The 17,566-nt window shown below is 37.9% G+C and overlaps 1 protein-coding gene across 12 annotated transcripts in view; it reads left to right on the forward strand.

The window, feature by feature from the left end:
• Positions 1-17,566, forward strand: part of KIF21A (kinesin family member 21A) — an 86,865-nt gene that overhangs the window by 51,646 nt on the left and 17,653 nt on the right. For 7 of the 12 annotated variants that reach the window (XM_086886836.1, XM_086886825.1, XM_086886829.1 and 4 more), the window contains 14 exons: positions 9-126; positions 1,257-1,445; positions 2,249-2,448; positions 2,844-2,951; positions 3,448-3,516; positions 3,626-3,837; positions 4,526-4,679; positions 5,060-5,260; positions 5,594-5,695; positions 7,436-7,601; positions 8,086-8,106; positions 11,981-12,041; positions 12,246-12,300; positions 13,688-13,905. In XM_086886836.1, the coding sequence (XP_086742962.1) occupies positions 9-126; positions 1,257-1,445; positions 2,249-2,448; positions 2,844-2,951; positions 3,448-3,516; positions 3,626-3,837; positions 4,526-4,679; positions 5,060-5,260; positions 5,594-5,695; positions 7,436-7,601; positions 8,086-8,106; positions 11,981-12,041; positions 12,246-12,300; positions 13,688-13,905 (1,874 nt within the window). The remainder of the gene's footprint in view (positions 1-8; positions 127-1,256; positions 1,446-2,248; positions 2,449-2,843; positions 2,952-3,447; positions 3,517-3,625; positions 3,838-4,525; positions 4,680-5,059; positions 5,261-5,593; positions 5,696-7,435; positions 7,602-8,085; positions 8,107-11,980; positions 12,042-12,245; positions 12,301-13,687; positions 13,906-17,566) is intronic. The other 5 variants (XM_086886826.1, XM_086886830.1, XM_086886833.1 and 2 more) reach the window with 1 other exon arrangement.

Consider the following 17,566-nt stretch of genomic DNA (forward strand, 5'->3'; position numbering starts at 1 on the left):
TTTTGTAGGAGGAAATTCAGGAAGTCAGTGATCATGATGATGAAGAAGAGGAAGATGATGAGGATGATGATGATATGGAAGTTGTTGAAAGCTCAGATGAATCAGATTCTGACTCTGATGAAAAAGGTAGTATCAGTGCAATATTCTGTAGAGTTTTATAAATAATATCTGTCAAACCTCAGGTCTTGGTAGGGAAGAAAATGTTGTCAGCTCTCTGTCTGTAATTCTCTGGAAAGAGTATGTCCAATGAATTATTTTTTCAGTTATGGTGCTAAAACATGTAATAGACAGCTGATCACGTGTCCCTGCATTGAATTGGTTTTGAAATTGACCAGAGGCCATCCAGTGTTTGATGATGTGTTTCTTCCTTGATTAAGACATCGAAAGTGTAAGGTTTAAGTACTGGTTTATTTTTATGTCTCTGGACTAATCACAAAGGTGATAGCTCCTATCAGCTCACTTGGAAATGGTAGAATTTAATTTTGAAAGGCTGGAAGTCTATCAGCCTTCCTCATTTTTATATGGTGAGAGTCAGAAACAGCATCACCAGCAATTCTCGCATGTGAGTTGGGCCAAATGGGCAAACCAAGTCTCTTGGTTTCTTCTTGAGAGTTATACAAACCATTATCAGGAATCTGAAAAATAATAATCCTCAACTGATATCTTTATTCTGAGGCACATAATCCTAAAAAAAAAAAAGACCTAATTGGTTAAAGAAATTAAACTTTCATGAATTTATCATGTGGGTTAGTACTTTTTCTCACTTTTTCCTCCTACTTTTTCCCTTGACCATTCCACTTCAATAACTGAGATGGTGCCTCTCTTTTGAGAATTCTGACTGTGTTGTTCTAAGAATTAGAGAAGGGAAAGTCTCCATTTGGAGCCTGACAGCAGTCAGTTTTTCCTGTATAACATGCTGGATTCATGGATGGCAGTTATTCTTCAGCCCTGAGATGTGGCTGAAATCTTGAAGCCGTTTGGATGGGGAAGGTCAGATTGCTGATACTGCAATTTAAATGTGAGTAGTGACAACACAGGGGCAACTGTGATCCAGTGTGACATCTTTCCCTACCTCTTTCCCAGGTTCTAGGATTGAGAGTGTTTACAAAAGTGACTTTAACATGAACTGCAGATAAGAGGGTTGCGTGGTGCATTGTGATTTGTGTGGAACAATATGGATTTATAGTAACCCTAAGATTGCAAGGAGTATTCATGTGGTCCTTGCTATTACATTAACAGAAATCTTTCTATTTTAGAAAATTATCAAGCTGACTTGGCAAACATCACCTGTGAAATAGCCATTAAGCAGAAACTGATAGATGAACTGGAAAACAGCCAGCGAAGATTGCAAACACTGAAAAAACAGTATGAAGAAAAACTAATGATGCTACAACATAAAATTCGAGACACTCAGCTTGAAAGAGATCAGGTTCTTCAAAACTTGGGTAAGAAGTACAAAATCATTGATCTTGTACAATCTGTTCAAGTCGAACTGTTTTCTACTTCTTTCATTTTCTTTTTCAAATTTGATGAGAAATTGCAGAAAACAGAAATATGGTTTGTACCCATGATGCCAGTGAATCATTCTTTACTCATTCTAGTTCCTATCAGAATTGAGAGAAAATTTTTTTGAAATGTATTGCTACTGACAGGTATTTAATTTTGGTGAATAAGCATTTTCAGTTTTCTAAGAGCTCTCATAATTCTGGAGATAGTTCCTGAATTAAAAGTCTATGAGTCAGGAGTCCCAAGCCACAAATAACTGCACTTTGGGAATGCTGTGGAAAGTATTTTGTTTGTTTTTCTTTTTAAAATATACACTATCTATGCTTTATGGTTACACACTGTCTTAAGCTTTTGCTGTTCCCCTGTATTCCTTCAGCCTTCCCCACTGATCAGTGTCAGAAAAGGAATAAGAGGCTTGATGGCTTTTAGGAGTTGTTGTTATATGTGTGAATATATGTGTGTATATCTGTGTACATATGTGTGAATGTGTGTATTTGTGCTTTTAGATGCTCAGATTTGTTGCAGAGAAGTCAGAGGAAAGTGTTAATGCTTGATCTCTTATCCCAGAATGCATACAAGGTGGAAAGTTCAAAATAGTACAGGTGGCAGGAACTAGAGACAAATTAGGTTGTTTTAAAGGTATTGCATATAATGCTAGAGCAGAGGAAGTAGTTACCTGCTGTGGCTGGCAAAGTAAAAGTACTCTGAACAAAAGCAGATTAAGCATTCTCTTTTGCTCTAGGTTCTGTAGAGACCTATTCAGAAGAAAAGGCAAAAAAAATCAAGTCAGAATATGAAAAGAAACTCCAAGCCATGAATAAAGAACTGCAGAGACTTCAAACAGCACAAAAGGAACACGCACGATTGCTTAAAAATCAGTCTCAATATGAAAAGCAGCTGAAGAAACTGCAGCAGGAGGTGACAGAAATGAAAAAAACCAAGGTATATTTCAGTAAATTGAAGTGTTGCACAATGAATGTTTACTGAAAATTGGGTTGAAATCTCCTGTGCATCCATCTACCTGATAACTCTGTTCTTACTGTTATCTGCTTGGAAGTCTGAAAATAGAAGAGACGTGAGCATCAGGCTGTTCCTGGGGGAGAGAGGAGTAGCTTTTAGGTTTAATGAACAAAAATTAAGGTATCAAACATGCATGAGCTTGCACATTATTAGCTGTTATTCAGCACTTAGTGAGGAAGACATTAGATGGAAGAGGTGAATGGCTAAAAGCTTGCAATATACTGGAAAATTGCAATTGGAAGAGGAAACTCTGTAGTTGGGGGAAGTGAACAGCACTTCAGTGTGAACAGCTTTTGTAAGTGTTGACTTCTTTACAGGTTCGTTTGATGAAACAAATGAAAGAAGAGCAGGAGAAAGCTAGAATGACTGAATCTAGAAGAAATAGAGAGATTGCACAGCTTAAAAAGGAGCAACGCAAACGAGAGGTGATTTGACAGATAAAGAACTTTCATTTGGAATAAGCACCTGTCATTGTGATGTGCCTCTGCTTGCAGGCACACACAGTGTATATGCATTCACTGAGGCAGGCATGTACCTGTATATTTTCGCCAGTGAAAATGCACAAAATTTGGTTTGATTTCCATGCAAACACAGTTCCTAGCTTCAGGTGATAAGTCTTCTATTTCCTGTTGTACTTATTGAGTATGTATATCAATTTTATCAGTGGATTAGTCATTCACAAAGTTGTTGCTACTACCTTGCTGGCATGGAATAATTCTTTTTGACAGGATTGATACAGTGAAACACTCTTGTTCTATACTAGGAGGATCAAGAAACAATCATGACTTGAGTCTTAATGTCACAGAAGTTTTGCAGATTTGTATTAATGTGTAGAGGTCTTTTTTTTTTTTGTTTATACACTGCAGTCCTTGTGAGAGATAATGGAAAAAATATCATGTGCTGCTTCTATTTTTTTCACAGCATCAGCTCAAGCTTCTGGAAGCTCAGAAGAGAAACCAAGAAGTTATCTTACGTCGGAAAACTGAAGAGGTACTGTGGTAAAACAGCAGTGCATCTTTGAAAACAGAATGATGTTGTATTGCTGTAACTTAGACCTCAGTTTTGGGAGAGTTAATTGTGGTTTTGCACTGTGTTTCAGGTCACAGCCCTTCGTCGGCAAGTAAGGCCTCTGTCTGATAAAGTGGCAGGAAAAGTGAATCGAAAGCTGAGTCTGCCTGAGCATTCCAGCCAGGAAGCAAGTTCTAGTGTGTCGGGTGAGCATGAGGGCTCCAGAACAGCTGCACAGCAGAAGATGAGAGTTCCTGTTGCAAGGGTTCAAGCATTATCTGTAACTGCAACAAATGGAACAGGGTAAGGGTTAAAACTTTTAGGACTGTCTTACAAGAACTGAAATTTTGGTGGAATTTAAAGCAGATGCTTTTGTGATGATACATGTTGCAGGAGCTGTTATTTGTCAAATGTTGTCAATTTACTGTTGTCATGTAATGCACATAAAATGGGAATTTTACCATTATCAGATGCATTTCCGTTTTCTGGGTTTAAGAAATAATATAATTATACAAAATGGCATTAAAGGGCAAGTCACATAAACTGGATTTTGAAATCTTAAGGGTTTTTAAATCTGCTCTTCAAGAGCAATTACCTTGGTGGTCCAATGCCAGCCATGTTAAGTTCACAGAAAAAATTGTTGGAAAATGTAGTTCAGTGTATCAGGTTTATTTGTGCTTAATCACTGTGGTTTGAAGCAGATCTCCTTGTTAAATAAGGAACAACACCTCTGTGGCTTTTGATCTCAGTAGTGCATCACAAAGGATGCCGCAGTGTTTGATACCTGTTTTTCAAGCGCAACATGTCAGAGTGCAGTAGAGTTAAGGGCTGGGTAAGGGCAGCTGTCTGGTGCAGTGAAAACCTATGAGAACTTCTGCATGAAGTTTTTAAGTTGTTTGTGAAAAATATTCCAGCCTGATCATTTCCACATTCAAATTTGTAACTGGGCTACTTTAGACTTAGCTGAATATTTCCCTTGAATGTATCACAGGAAGAAGTACCAGCGGAAGGCAGTGGCAAGCAGAGTTTACTCCTCTAAGGCAGCCAGGATGAAGTGGCAGTTACTGGAACGCAGAGTGACTGATATTATTATGCAGAGGATGACTATTTCCAACATGGAGGCAGATATGAACAGGCTGCTTACGGTGGGTGATCTGCTGTGAACTGTTGGCTGCCTATCATTGTATTAAAATAGGGAGCACTGCAAGTATGTTTGCTGTAAATTAATTGTCGTTATGGCAGCATTGTCAAAGTGGCTGGAATCTACTGCAGGCAGCAAAGACGCTTTTGACTCCAGAAGGCATTTGAACCATGGGACTACTGTGCTTACTAAGAATAAAGAAGCACATTAATGGCATCATGTGCAAATAGATTACTGTATTTGCTTGTGTAACTTCTTCCCATGGAAATCATGGTATGTTAGTTAAACTGTAGCAAATGAAGGAAAACAAAAATCCGCTTCAGTGTTCTAAGGGCTTACTAATTCCTTTTTTTTTTTGTCATGTTATGTCTTTGTGAAAAACAGCAACGTGAAGAACTCACCAAAAGAAGAGATAAGCTTTCAAAGAAAAGGGAGAAGCTCATCAAGGGTGGGGGTGGCAGTGAAGCAGATAGAAATGTCCAAAACATAAATGAGGAGATGGAATCAGTAACTGCAAATATAGACTACATTAACGACAGCATTTCTGACTGCCAAGCAAACATTATGCAAATGGAAGAAGCAAAGGTAGGTCAAATTTTATTGCAAAAATGATAAAATGGGAACAAGAAAACAACTAATTGTGTTAGCCTCGAAAATGTTCTCATTTAGAAATTAGTTCTTGTTTGTCTGTGTAATTATTGAGCCAGGAAGTAAAAATTGGTGAAAACTTTTATGTGAAATTTGACATGAAGACTTGTGCAGTTGATACCTGAGTTTTAGTGTCAATAGTGTTACGCAAGCTAAGATTGCAAAGCATTTAAATGTCAAAGCTGATGCTTTCTAATATGCTGGCAATAAATTAATATAAGTCTTGGGATTTTTTTCACAATCTGACTGAATTTATTCTTGCACACATAGGAAGAAGGAGAGACCTTGGATGTAACAGCTGTGATTAATGCTTGCACTTTGACAGAGGCTCGATACTTGCTTGATCACTTCCTTATGATGGGTATCAATAAGGTAATCTGCTAAGTGAAGTATGAGTGTGCTAGGACTATGGCATGTGCCAAGAGCACATATGTTGTGCTGACATAAAGACATGACTAACGTGTGTTAAACAAATCAAAGCTGGTCAACATTGCTGAGTCTTGCTGATTCTCAGTGTGAAGGCCCTTGAGATCTGTTGTCCTCTTCAACTTACTGCCTGTTTTTCAACCCCCAGTAGAACCTACTTCACTGTATTAATTAGCTCATGTTGCTCTTAAAAGAGAACTAGCATTTTGTAATCAAATAAATCTCTGGTTTTTAACAAACTCCTAAAGAGAGCTCAAGATCTCTTTTTAAAGACTGGCTTAGCCATCTTTGTACAAATATGAACCTCAGAAAATTTGTTTTAAGTTAGATGTTGATGCATGACATACTTCAGTCTGAGTAGAGCCACACAGATTCTTCTGAAAGTCTTGGGGATGGTTTTTTTCATATTTTCAGAATAAGAATTTGGCATCTTATAGCCCTGTGCACACATGTATCATGTGTGCTCTTGCTGCTGCTTTCTGTCTGGAAAATGTTACTTGGTCTCATTGAGTCAAATGGAAGATGTCAATGATACTGAAACTGTCTTTGGGTCAGCCCCCTGACCCAAAGGTCAAAAGAAGCCCCTGGGGTTTCTTTTGCTCTCTTGATTCTTCACTATGTAGGAAATACAAAAAGTTTGTGGAGAAAAGAAAGGGCAAAGAAAATTCCCACAATTGCATTGGCTTCTGGAAATTCCAATGTTTCAATATTTTTTCAGCCCTTGGATGTGTTTGAATGGATCTTGCAACAGAGTTAATGTAAGAAAAGTGCCTCTGACTCACTCTGTTAACAATTTCTCTTTATGATGATAAAAAGCTCCATTATGTGAAGGATTCTGTTATCTTTTTGTTTAGTAATTATCACACAGGAAAGCCGAAGGGTTATTTTTTTGCAAAATTGGTCATGCCTACTGTCTATCCTGTTGTTTTTCACCTACAAAATGTGTCTATTGATATGTAGGTTTATTTCAATCAGAATGTAGTGTGTAAATTCCTAGGGCTACACTTGTTACTCAAGCACTAGCACCCCAAGTCTGCTGTTTCCCTACAAGTCTTTGAGAAGATGTGTTGTACCTTCATTATTCCATACTGTTTCTTTTGGAATTTGGAAATCTATTTGGAAACCATTTCCTGTAAATTTCTTTGGCTGTATTTTCTAAAACTAAAAACTTCCCACCAATCCATGGATTGAATGAGTTCTGTCATAAGTTGGGCTGAAAGATCTTTCATTAGAAGCTGAAAGTTCACTGAGTGATTGCGTAGGAATGATTACAGTTCTGGGTCCCACCCTGTCCCACTTCCACCTCCCCCCTGTTCTTTGTCATAGAGTATCTTAGGTAATAATTTTTTAAAAAGTAGTTATTTGTGAAAAGTGGAGGTTTTGATCTTTCAGGTGCTTGCTACCCTTAATAACTACAAAGACTCTGAATTGCACTTGGGAGTCATGTCCCACTTAGCCAATAGATGCTTATTTGCAGTCTGAGGAATGCAAGTTAAAGGAATGCCTGATGAGTCTCTTTAAAAAGTGAAGGAAAGAAAAAGACTCTTTTTTGATACCTGATCTTCAGAATGTGAGAAGGTGGCTACAATGTAATCATTATTTGTGTTTGTAGTTTTTAAAAAATTTTGACAATTTTCATTTTGTAAAACAAAGGTTGTGATAAAACATTTGTCATCTTTCTCCAAGGGTCTCCAAGCAGCTCAGAAAGAAGCTCAGATCAAAGTTCTTGAGGGACGCCTTAAGCAGACAGAAATTACTAGTGCTACTCAAAACCAACTGCTGTTTCATATGCTAAAAGAAAAAGCTGAATTAAATCCTGAACTTGATGCTTTCCTGGGTCATGCTTTGCAAGGTAGTTTTTTCATCTTGTTTTCTGAAAAGTCAGCTGCATGTCATGTTTGCCTTTTGTGCATGCTGTACTGGGCATTCTAGACTATTTCTTTTCTGAATAGATGCTGTATTTTAATACCTTATACTTCACAATTGAGATGCATGTATGACATTTTTAAGTAGACCCTCTTGCAGTGAAATGTAGGAAACTAAAGTTTTTTTATTATTGAGATTTTTTAAAATTCAGACAATCTGCTTGCTATTTTTACAGTTTGGAATTGTAACTTCTAAATGTGAAATTCAAAAATTCAATCCCGTTCAATCATCGCACATTAGGGATTTCGGATTGGCATCTTATGTTGTTACGGCATCTATTCTACTTCTCATGAGATGATACTAAGAAAAATTTAGAATACATTTGGGTACTTTTGTTTTATTTCTTTTTATAAATGGATATATTTTGATTGGAATGTTGCTTTTTTTTCCTTGTTGCTGTATTTACACAGACCTAGATAGCATACCACTTGGTAAGTATGTTTAGCTTTCTGTGTACTGTACAGCTGCATGAGTTACTAATTCATTCATGTTCACTAACTGATGCATCTTAGAATTTGTGAGTGTGTGAAATTTGCATGAACTATTCTGTAAACGTACTCATTACCATGAGCTTAAAGATCATTTCTTCCTTTCTGAAACCAGCCCTAGCTCTCATGGTAGTAGCCCTTGTGGTAGTTAAAAGTGACGACAGTAAGCAGAGCTGTATTTCAAATTATAGCTTGGTGCTTGCAAACCCAAAGTATGTTCAGACTATATAATACTATTTTGTGATATACTACTGTTGTGAAAAATTCTGCTCATCTATTTTTAAAAAAAAGGCAATTCTTAACTTTCAGTTCATTTTTAACATTTTGCAAATAGCTCACTTTGTAATGTAAACATTGTGCAGAATGCAGGACTATATCTCACTTTTTCAATTGGGTTTAAGTTACTGACTTCACTGATTTTGAGATAAGTCTTTTGTTGCTGTTGCTTTAAAGTTATTTCCAAATGAATTAAGCTTATTTTCTTCCCTCAAAAAAATTTGCTATATTTGGAACTTGAGAAAAATATTCCTGTTACCAGTGATAATTCCTTTTGTATTGTCTTGTGCTATTTTTAATCACATGCTGTCCTGTGCTAGTTTGCACAGCATTTCAAAAGCACCAAACTACATGGAAGTGTATAGATCATAATCTAGAGATGGTCAAAATTTTGCCAGCTTCCTGTAAGGTGACACCTGAGGATCTATGTCTAGGGATCCTGCTGCATGCAGCCAGTTATATTTGTTCAGGAGCCTCAGTGGTTTGTGTCATCATAGAGTGTCTAGAACAGGCCTTTAATGTGTGTGCATGTTCACCCCATTGGAGCATTGTTTCTCCTGACAGCATTGCATTTTTTTTTTAGCTCTGGTCAGGCTTTTACTTATTAACAACATTTGAAGCAAGGAAAATCCACTTGCTAAATGTATTGAAACAGTAGCTCTGTCATCAAATTTTTCATAGAGTGTTATTTCATTAAAGAAGCTTTTTAACACTTTGCAAGCATGACTTGAGGCTTTTGGAGTATCTAAGCCACTCAAGACTCTCCTAATACTTTATAGGAAGGAAATGCAGCTGAATAGGCTGCACTAACCTAGGTCCAAGCTGAAATCCCAACTGTTGGTAGTCTGTGTTTTGTGGATCACTAGTGACCAACCCTTTAGAGCTGCAGCGAGTTCAGACATCACTGAACCACTGAAGCAGAGAAGCTTTGATGCTGGGATTGCCAGCTGGTTTGCAGGGACTCTGTTGGCGCAGGGCCTGACACAGTTCCTGTAGGTAGAAGTGGAGGTGGCAGCAGATCCTGAGATCAGTCTGACCAGGATGCCTGACATCTCAGTGGTAGAGCACAGAGAGCCCTATCCCAAGCAAAGGGATTGCACTTCCTGGGTGTTTGTGATTCACCCTCTTGATGCCTGCTTTCAGACCCAGTATCTTCAGAAGTTCTTAGCCATTTGAGTGCACTTGGCTCCAAAATCATTCCCCAGTGTAGTTGTGTGCTTGCATTCAGGTATGGACAAGAAGAAGTTTCAGTCTGCAGAGAAGTACATCACAGGCTCAGATTTTGACTTGAATAGATTTTCAGTGTACATCCACCTTGGTGGATGAACTACCTGCTGTTCACTATTCCATCTGCTCTTGTGAAGAGTTAAAATGACCATGAAATTGAATTTTGAGTGTTGCTGAAGTGACTCCTCTTTCAGGAGTTGTGGGAGCTGCTTTTCCTTCCCACCTGTGACATAAGGACATTCAGGGATGTGACTCACAGCCATCCATGTGCAGATTTTGAGAGGGCTGGTCAAATGCCATTTCCTCTGGGTGAACTGTGCTGGTGTGTGGCGTCGTTCTGGTACCATCCAGTCACCACTGCATGAGGATGAAGATGAATAATCAGAAATTTTTCCACCTGTTCTGCAATCATTGGTTTAATAGCAGCTATCCCTGCAAACATTATTATCTTTACTAATTTTATTTCTCCTTTCATCTCTTCTCACTCTTGCAGAATCTTGTTCTCTCTACCTTTTTGTTGATTCTGTGCACTCATTTCTGGTTTCTATCTCAGGGCTTTGGGCATTCTTCCTGTGTTGAATTGCAGGCAAACTGAAGAAACTCATCAGCTCGCATGACAATGAGCCTACAAATAAAATCCCATCTTTTGTGGTCATTCCACACTTTAGACTTCGTTACCTGTAAAGAGAGATCACAAGTTCTTTATAAGGAGGGGATGAAGTAACATAATTCTAATAGAAATCCTATTGTTTTTAAAAATGCATTTATTTTAGGGATGCTGCTTTGTCTTACTGAAAGGAGTAATACTCTAAATCCCCACTTTTGTAGAAGGCATATAATAATAATAGCAATAATAACAACACTAATAAAAATAATAATATTAAGTATTGAAGGGTTTTAATCTGGCCTCAAATCCAGGATGGAACAAAAAGCCCTGAAAAATCAGAGTGCTGTTCCTTTGACCCTGGTTTCTTTAGAATGTTGTTGCATTTCTGATAATTAAGATTCCATTGTTAATACAACAGTTGAGTAACTCTGAAGTGCATTGTTGGTGTTGGTTTTAAATTTTCAGGAAATATCTTTAGAGGCAATATACACAAAAATATGTTCCTTTTCTTTTTTTCCATTCCTTCTCAAAATTCAACTGAAAGCTGCATATCTTTCCTCCCTTTCTCCAAAGCATGAACTTGCACTTAAAACATATACATGGACAAACCTGTTTTAATATGGGTTACAAATATATTGGTTCTGTGCATTGCAAATGGTACCTGCTTTTTGTCAGAAATTAAATAAAGAAACTCAGTGCCTCTACTAGTAAAGAGGAGGTGGAATGGAATTATGGAATGGAATCATTACAAGGTTATTTAATCTTTAATAATCATTAATATTCATAAGTATGTTCAAAAATAAGGGAATTTGCCTGCAAAAATATGTTACCTATGTCCTTGATCTGTGTCTAAAATGTATTATTAGAATAACGTGCAAGTTAGAGGATTTGCTTCACCAGAAGTTTGGAACTGATTGTACATGTGCCCTTGACTCATTGTCTCAGCTTAATGTGTTGCACCGTTTGCATGCAGATGTTAATTGGATGTTGACAGTGTTAGTGTGTGGCATGCATGCTGCCTTTGTCTTCTGTGGACAGGTTTGCGTACCCATTTTTGCTTCAGGAACATTTCTATTGAACAGCTTCCTTCAGAAATGAATCTATTTTTAGGAAGCAATTCTATAGTATTAAGTGGTAGCATCATCCTCCTTTAAAACAAATAATAAAGTGCTTGCTCCTTGTCAGCTCAAATGGTGGCGTTCTGTATCAGAGGAGGCTGAGCCTCAGCTCACTAGCTATTAAAAATATAATTTTCTTTCTCATTATAGCCAGGCTGATTCTGTCTTGGAGCAGGAAGATTTAAAAAAATGAGCAGAAAGAGACATTCTTATTGTCCATTGATTTACATCCCGTATCTTCCATGCCTTGCAGATAATTTTCTTTGCTTTATCTGCTTTCTTACAGATTTCCTTCTAGAATTGCTGTTTTCCTATCTCTATTGCTCTGCTACAGTAGATAGAGGACCATGTTTGGCACAGTATGCCTAAATGTATGATGTATTTAGATTGTATAAAAAAAATTAATTTAGGTGTCAGGAAAATTCAGGGGGAACTGGACAGAAAGTAGTCAAGACATTTTGAATATCCCCATCTTTTGTACTCTGTTCATCTACATTCAACATTGTCTGAGTTGTTTTGTATAGCACTTAAAGCCTTACATCCTGTTGTAGAGGGACAGACTAATGTTATTATTTTGGAAATTTTCTAGAAAATTTGGAAGATAGTACTGATGAGGATGCCCCATTACACAGTCCTGGAACAGAAGGAAGGTGAGCAAATCTTTGTTACTACCAATTCTAGAAAAATTACTGTCATTTCCTCCTTTTGTAATGCAAAATCATATATCCTTTAGAAAATATCTCTAACATTGTTTTATTATACTTTGCCCATGATTTCAGTAGAAAGAAGAATAAATTAAAAATACACATCTGCAAAAATATTACTTTCTAACTGTGATGCAATTTTTCTTTTAGTTCATTATCTTCAGATCTCTTGAAGCTTTGTGGTGAAGTCAAACCCAAAAGCAAGGTAGGATGTATGATGATGATGATAATTCTTCTACATGTCTTTTAAGTGATTCTATGATTCTATAATAATTCAAAAGTCAATAATACCTTCTAAAGAATGCCCTTGCTTTGCCCAAGGGACTTAAATGAATTAAGATGTGCAAAAGGTGAACTGATGTACTTTTCATGTGATTTGTGTGCAATATGATTTTGTGTGACACTGCTCTCTAAGAAGCAATGATGAAAATAACTTCTTCGGTATTTTGGGGCTAAGTTATTAGAATTCCAGAAAGAGATGTGTTCTTCCAGTTACTTGCATCCCAAACTGGTGTAGTTTTGCAGATTAGCATTAGTTAGGCTACAGTTCAATGCTATTGCCAGCGGGAACTGTGAACATGTTTATTGTTTGCAATTTGTCACAAAAATCTGGAGGGAGTTTATGAAACAAATAGAAGTTTGACCTCCACAATCTTAATTACAGTTGACATTGGAGGAATATGTCTAGACTGACCATAGTTTAATATTAATGGCATAGGGAACTGGAAATGTGTGCTGATGGCAATTTTGCTTCTGTGCTCACAGGAGCATAAACCAAGTTTGCAAAGTAAATAGAAGCTTAGCCTTTACTTTTTCAGCTGCAGTTGGCTTTGGAAGAAAACATCTCTGTTGGCTGTTGCATTATTTGGTAACATTCCTTGGTTGCAGCTATTAGGGCTTGTTTAACTAAGTGAGTTTGGTCTGAAAATGCTATGAAATAAACATGTCATTTTTGTAACAGCTCTTTTCAGACTCGATCTTTCTTCCCCATTAGTCTTTCTTTCCCTGAGGAACAGATCTTATTTTCACAGTAAAATCACAACTAACATGGATGATCAATTTTTTTACAAATTACTGTGTTGTACAAAGCTTAGCTCCTTTATAAGTTATTCTGTTGTTTTCAAATTGTTGAAATGCTGAATGAATCTTAATTCATATGGATTTTTGAGATGGCTTAAACTAAGAAGCAGAGTTTGTATATGAGAAGAAGCATTGATGTTAGAAGTCACACCAATACAATTGTAGCCTTTTTAATTTACAATTTGCTTTATTCCTCTCTGCTTTATAACATTTCATTTGCATAAACTGTAGGTGAGTAATACTGTACTCATGCAGTATTGACAGGCAGTTGGTTGAAAGGATATCCTTGAAAACCAGTTGTCAAATTGGTGTTTCATGCCATTGAATTTGAATTGCCTCCTCTGAAATCATTGCCCAAAAGCAGAGGTGAGCTGCTTGATTTAGTTTCCAAAGGCAGTTTCCAAGTGTTTGAGGGGAATGCTAATTGCCAGCTAAGGATAAGCTTGAGTGTAGGACTCTTGGCACATAGCATTGCATGTTTAAGTGGCAGTTTGTTTTCTCCCTGTCTCCAGGCCCGCCGGAGGACCACCACGCAGATGGAATTGCTGTACGCAGCCAACAGCGACCTGGTCTCCGACAGCAGCGCTGCAGACCCGGCCTTGGCCGGCTCTATTGCACCACTCGCAGAAACCCAGGAAAGTGGGGTGGCTGCTGACACACACGATACTGCTGCTAGGGACAGAGAGTTTATACCTCCACCATCTGGCTTACCTTCTAAAATAGGCAGCATGTAAGTTTGGCCACGCTGTACTAATTATCCTTTGCTTTTAAAAAAAAGCATGCTGCCAATTTCTTGTAATGTGTTATTTTAACTTTACAAGCGAGGTTGATACACTTGAAGCTTACTAAATAATACTGACAAAGCTCCTTCCTTTCTACCATCACCACTCTAGAGAGTATAAATGCAGGGTCATAAGTACTGTGGTTCTTACTGAAGATGTAAGCTCTGTTAAGTTGCTTTGTTATAATAAAGTTATTAACCGTGTTCTATGTAGAGGGAAAAACCCCTCTTATGCCTTGAATAGTTTGCTGTATTAGTGCTATGGGAAATGCATATTCTAGGGAGGTAGTGAGAATCTGCTTAGAACAGCAGAGAGATTAAAAAAAAAGCAATAAAACACAGTCCAAAAGCTTTATATAACATGGTATTTGTATATGGTCCTAATTATTAGGAAAAGTCTTTCTGTGAGTTGTGTTGTGTGGGCCATGCTTAAAATGAAGAAGTCTCTGGAACAATAGAGTAAGCAAGTAAAAAGTTGAAAGGAAAATGTTAGACATTATGAATCCTCTAAATTCCTTTCTGTTTGCAGGTTGCACTTACCTGCAGAACAGTTTTACTATCTGAAAGTATCTCTTGATTCTAAACAGAACTAAAAATATTTTTGTCTTTTTACTTTGGGACCAGCAGATGTCTCTCACACGCACATTTTTTCTTTTCACTTGCTCTTGCTGTTGTTTTTATACCTACCAATACCACTGCAGGTTATTAGCCATTCACTGCTAGAGACCCTTTTCTTGGCTTTTTAGGTACTAACTCCTATGTTGCACAAGCTCATGTGTAAATTGAATGCACTCCCCACATTCAGGGATGTGGAAATCAGTGTCCCATAGCTATCTTGATGTTACAGGTTCTGGAGTTAAGCATCTTTTAATATTCATCTGTTCTATTTGCATAATATTTTTACAGCAGTCTCTACCTAATATACATTTGCAATTTATATTTTTACTATGTATTTCTGGCATGTGCTTGAGGTGGCAATCACGAACAGTAAAACACTGCTGACAGCAATTATTAACCCATGCTGATGCCTTCAGTGCAAATAGGATCTGCTTGGAAAGAATGCTCTTGAGGGTGAGCATAGGGGGAGAAAACCCACTTGTTTCAGCAGTTAGTCTGATATGAGTAGACACTTTTGAAGCTTCAAGATCTAAAACATCAAGTGTTATGACCTGACATCCAAGACTCAGGTAATACCAACTTTTGCCTTGCTCCATCTTCTAGAATGTATCCATTTATGAAAATGACCCAGCAAAAAGGCAAAACAGGATTTTCCCAAAACTGTGTTCTTCAAGCATTTGAAAGTTACATATTGTCAAAGAATCAATTCAGTCAGCAGTAGGTGTCACATATTGAATTGTTATTGATCATGTTTCAGTAGATAAGTGATCAAAAATTCTCACAATCAATCTGCAGTGACTTTCTCACTGCAAATGCGTATGTTTTTTTTCAAAACTAGAACTATTGCTGGTTTATCTGGTCATAGTTGAAGAAAGCTTGTCTTTGAGGCATCTGGCCTTCCCTTACGAGCCTGTGTGCCAGCATATCTCTCTTAGTAAAATACATTATTCAGGGGCAGATTGTGATCTTACCTGCAATAAATGTTTTCTCCGTTGTGCCACTTACTTAAGCAACATTCGGGGATATAGAGGCTGTAGCAGTAATTCAAAATATGAATTCTCGAAGTCACAGAAATTAATTATATGTTTAGCTGCAAATTTATGTGTCTGCATATGTATAAACTGCTCCACTCTGGAACTCCCCTCAGTTTTCTTAGGTCTGTGCTGATTCTATGGTCCTTGGAGAGGGATTTTTTACAAGGGCATGTGTTGATGGGATAAAGGGTAGTGACTTCAAACTGAAAGATTGTAGGTGTACATGAGATATTGGAAGAAATTCTTCACTGTGAATCAAGCACTGCAGCAGATTACCTGGAGGAGCTGTGGATGCTCTGGCAGTGTTCAAGGCCAGGTTGGATGGGGCTTAGAGCAGCCTAGTCTAGTGGAATGTGTTCCTGCCTAAGGGAAGGGGGTTAGAACTAGATGATCTTTAAGTCCCTTCCAGTCCACACCATTGTGTGATTCTGTTACTTATGGAGGCACCTAAATACATATGGCAAACAGTTAATTTAATTAGAATTTTGTTTAAAAAATTAATTGGTTAGTGCTGTTGTCTTTGATATACTCAACTCATCTACAGCAGCTTTTTCAGAATATAGTTGTCTTCTGTAGCACTTGTGTCAGCTCTGTTCAGATTCTGATATCCTGGCAAAAGGGCTCTGGAAAACTGGAAGTAGGTGTGTGTCCTGCTCCTTTTCTGTTAGGCCATTGACATCCTGCACCTAGTTTTTATACCTATGTTTAAGAAGTTCATTTCAGCAAGATAGCTGTATTTTTATAATACCTACATTCCCAGGCTTTCAAAAAGAATTCAGAAAATGATGATGCTATTTATACCCTCTTCTGAGGATGTTCCACTGTGGAGTCGAAGATGGAAGACTCAAGGGCAGGTAGAGAGTGAACAAGAGAAAGTTGCCTCTGTGTCTGAATATGCAGGATGCCAGTGTGAGGCAGAGGAGCTTGGCTTCTGGTTTCTGGTTTGGTTTATTTAATCGAGCAGCTGCCCAGTAGATGTATGAGCAGCCCTGGGAGTAGATACTACAGCCTGTTTGTCATCCTTGCTGGAAGACCTGCCAGCCTGATTCGCCTTGTAACCTCAGAATTTTTGCATTCCTAAATGCATACTGGTCCAGCATAAAGAGAGAGGAGGGAGTGTGTCCTGTTCCATCATTTTTGGTGTCCTTTGCACAGTATGCCTAGAGCTAGAGGAGCCCTACCTGGAAATGGGTGCTCTGGGCTTGAGGGAATTGGACCCACTTCCTCCCCTTCTTTTATAACTTAACTGCTAGGCTTCTGTGCAAAACCAGGCAGGTTATCACCTGTCCTCCTTTTCCAGTCTCTTGAAGACTCTGTGGAGCTCTAGGGCTGACATGCAGTTCTTGGCATTAGGTCTTACAGGTCCTGCACATTGCAGTTCAGGTTTGTGAGCACTTGAGACTGTCTCATCTACTTCAGTCAAGTACTGAAGTACTTCGTGGTTGTGCTGTCCATGTTAAATCATGTTATTCTGCATTCTGGTCTCCAGGTGGATTTTATATAGCACAGACTTCCTCTCAAGGGAAACATGTAGAGAAGTTTGAGCTATACATATTCAGAAGCTGTAGAGCTCTGAGATTGATGGTAGTAATCATGTCAGGCAGGTGGCCTGCCAAATGACCTTTATCTGCTTAATGGAGTTGCGTGGAGCAAAAACATTTTAAGAATCTGCTTTCTTGCTTTTAATGAGTGCTTCATATTCATAGAAAAAATCCTTCTAAATTCAAAGAAATGGGAAAAAACAAAACAAATACTGTTCTTGTGATTGCTCAACTAGTGAGAAATGGAAGTTCAGAAAAATGGAGACCACACAGATTTCTAATTTTTTTTTTCTTTTGTCTGACTGTGGTGAAATGATAACATTTGGGTGTCAGCTCTAATATTGTCCTCTTGATATTTTTGCTAATTTTAATGGGAAAGAAAGGTTGGGAAAAAGACCACAGTGACTGTGAATTGGA

Source organism: Cyanistes caeruleus, chromosome 4 (genome assembly GCF_971803275.1).
Source record: "Cyanistes caeruleus chromosome 4, bCyaCae1.hap1.1, whole genome shotgun sequence".
In the NCBI taxonomy this organism is placed as follows: Eukaryota; Metazoa; Chordata; class Aves; order Passeriformes; family Paridae; genus Cyanistes; species Cyanistes caeruleus.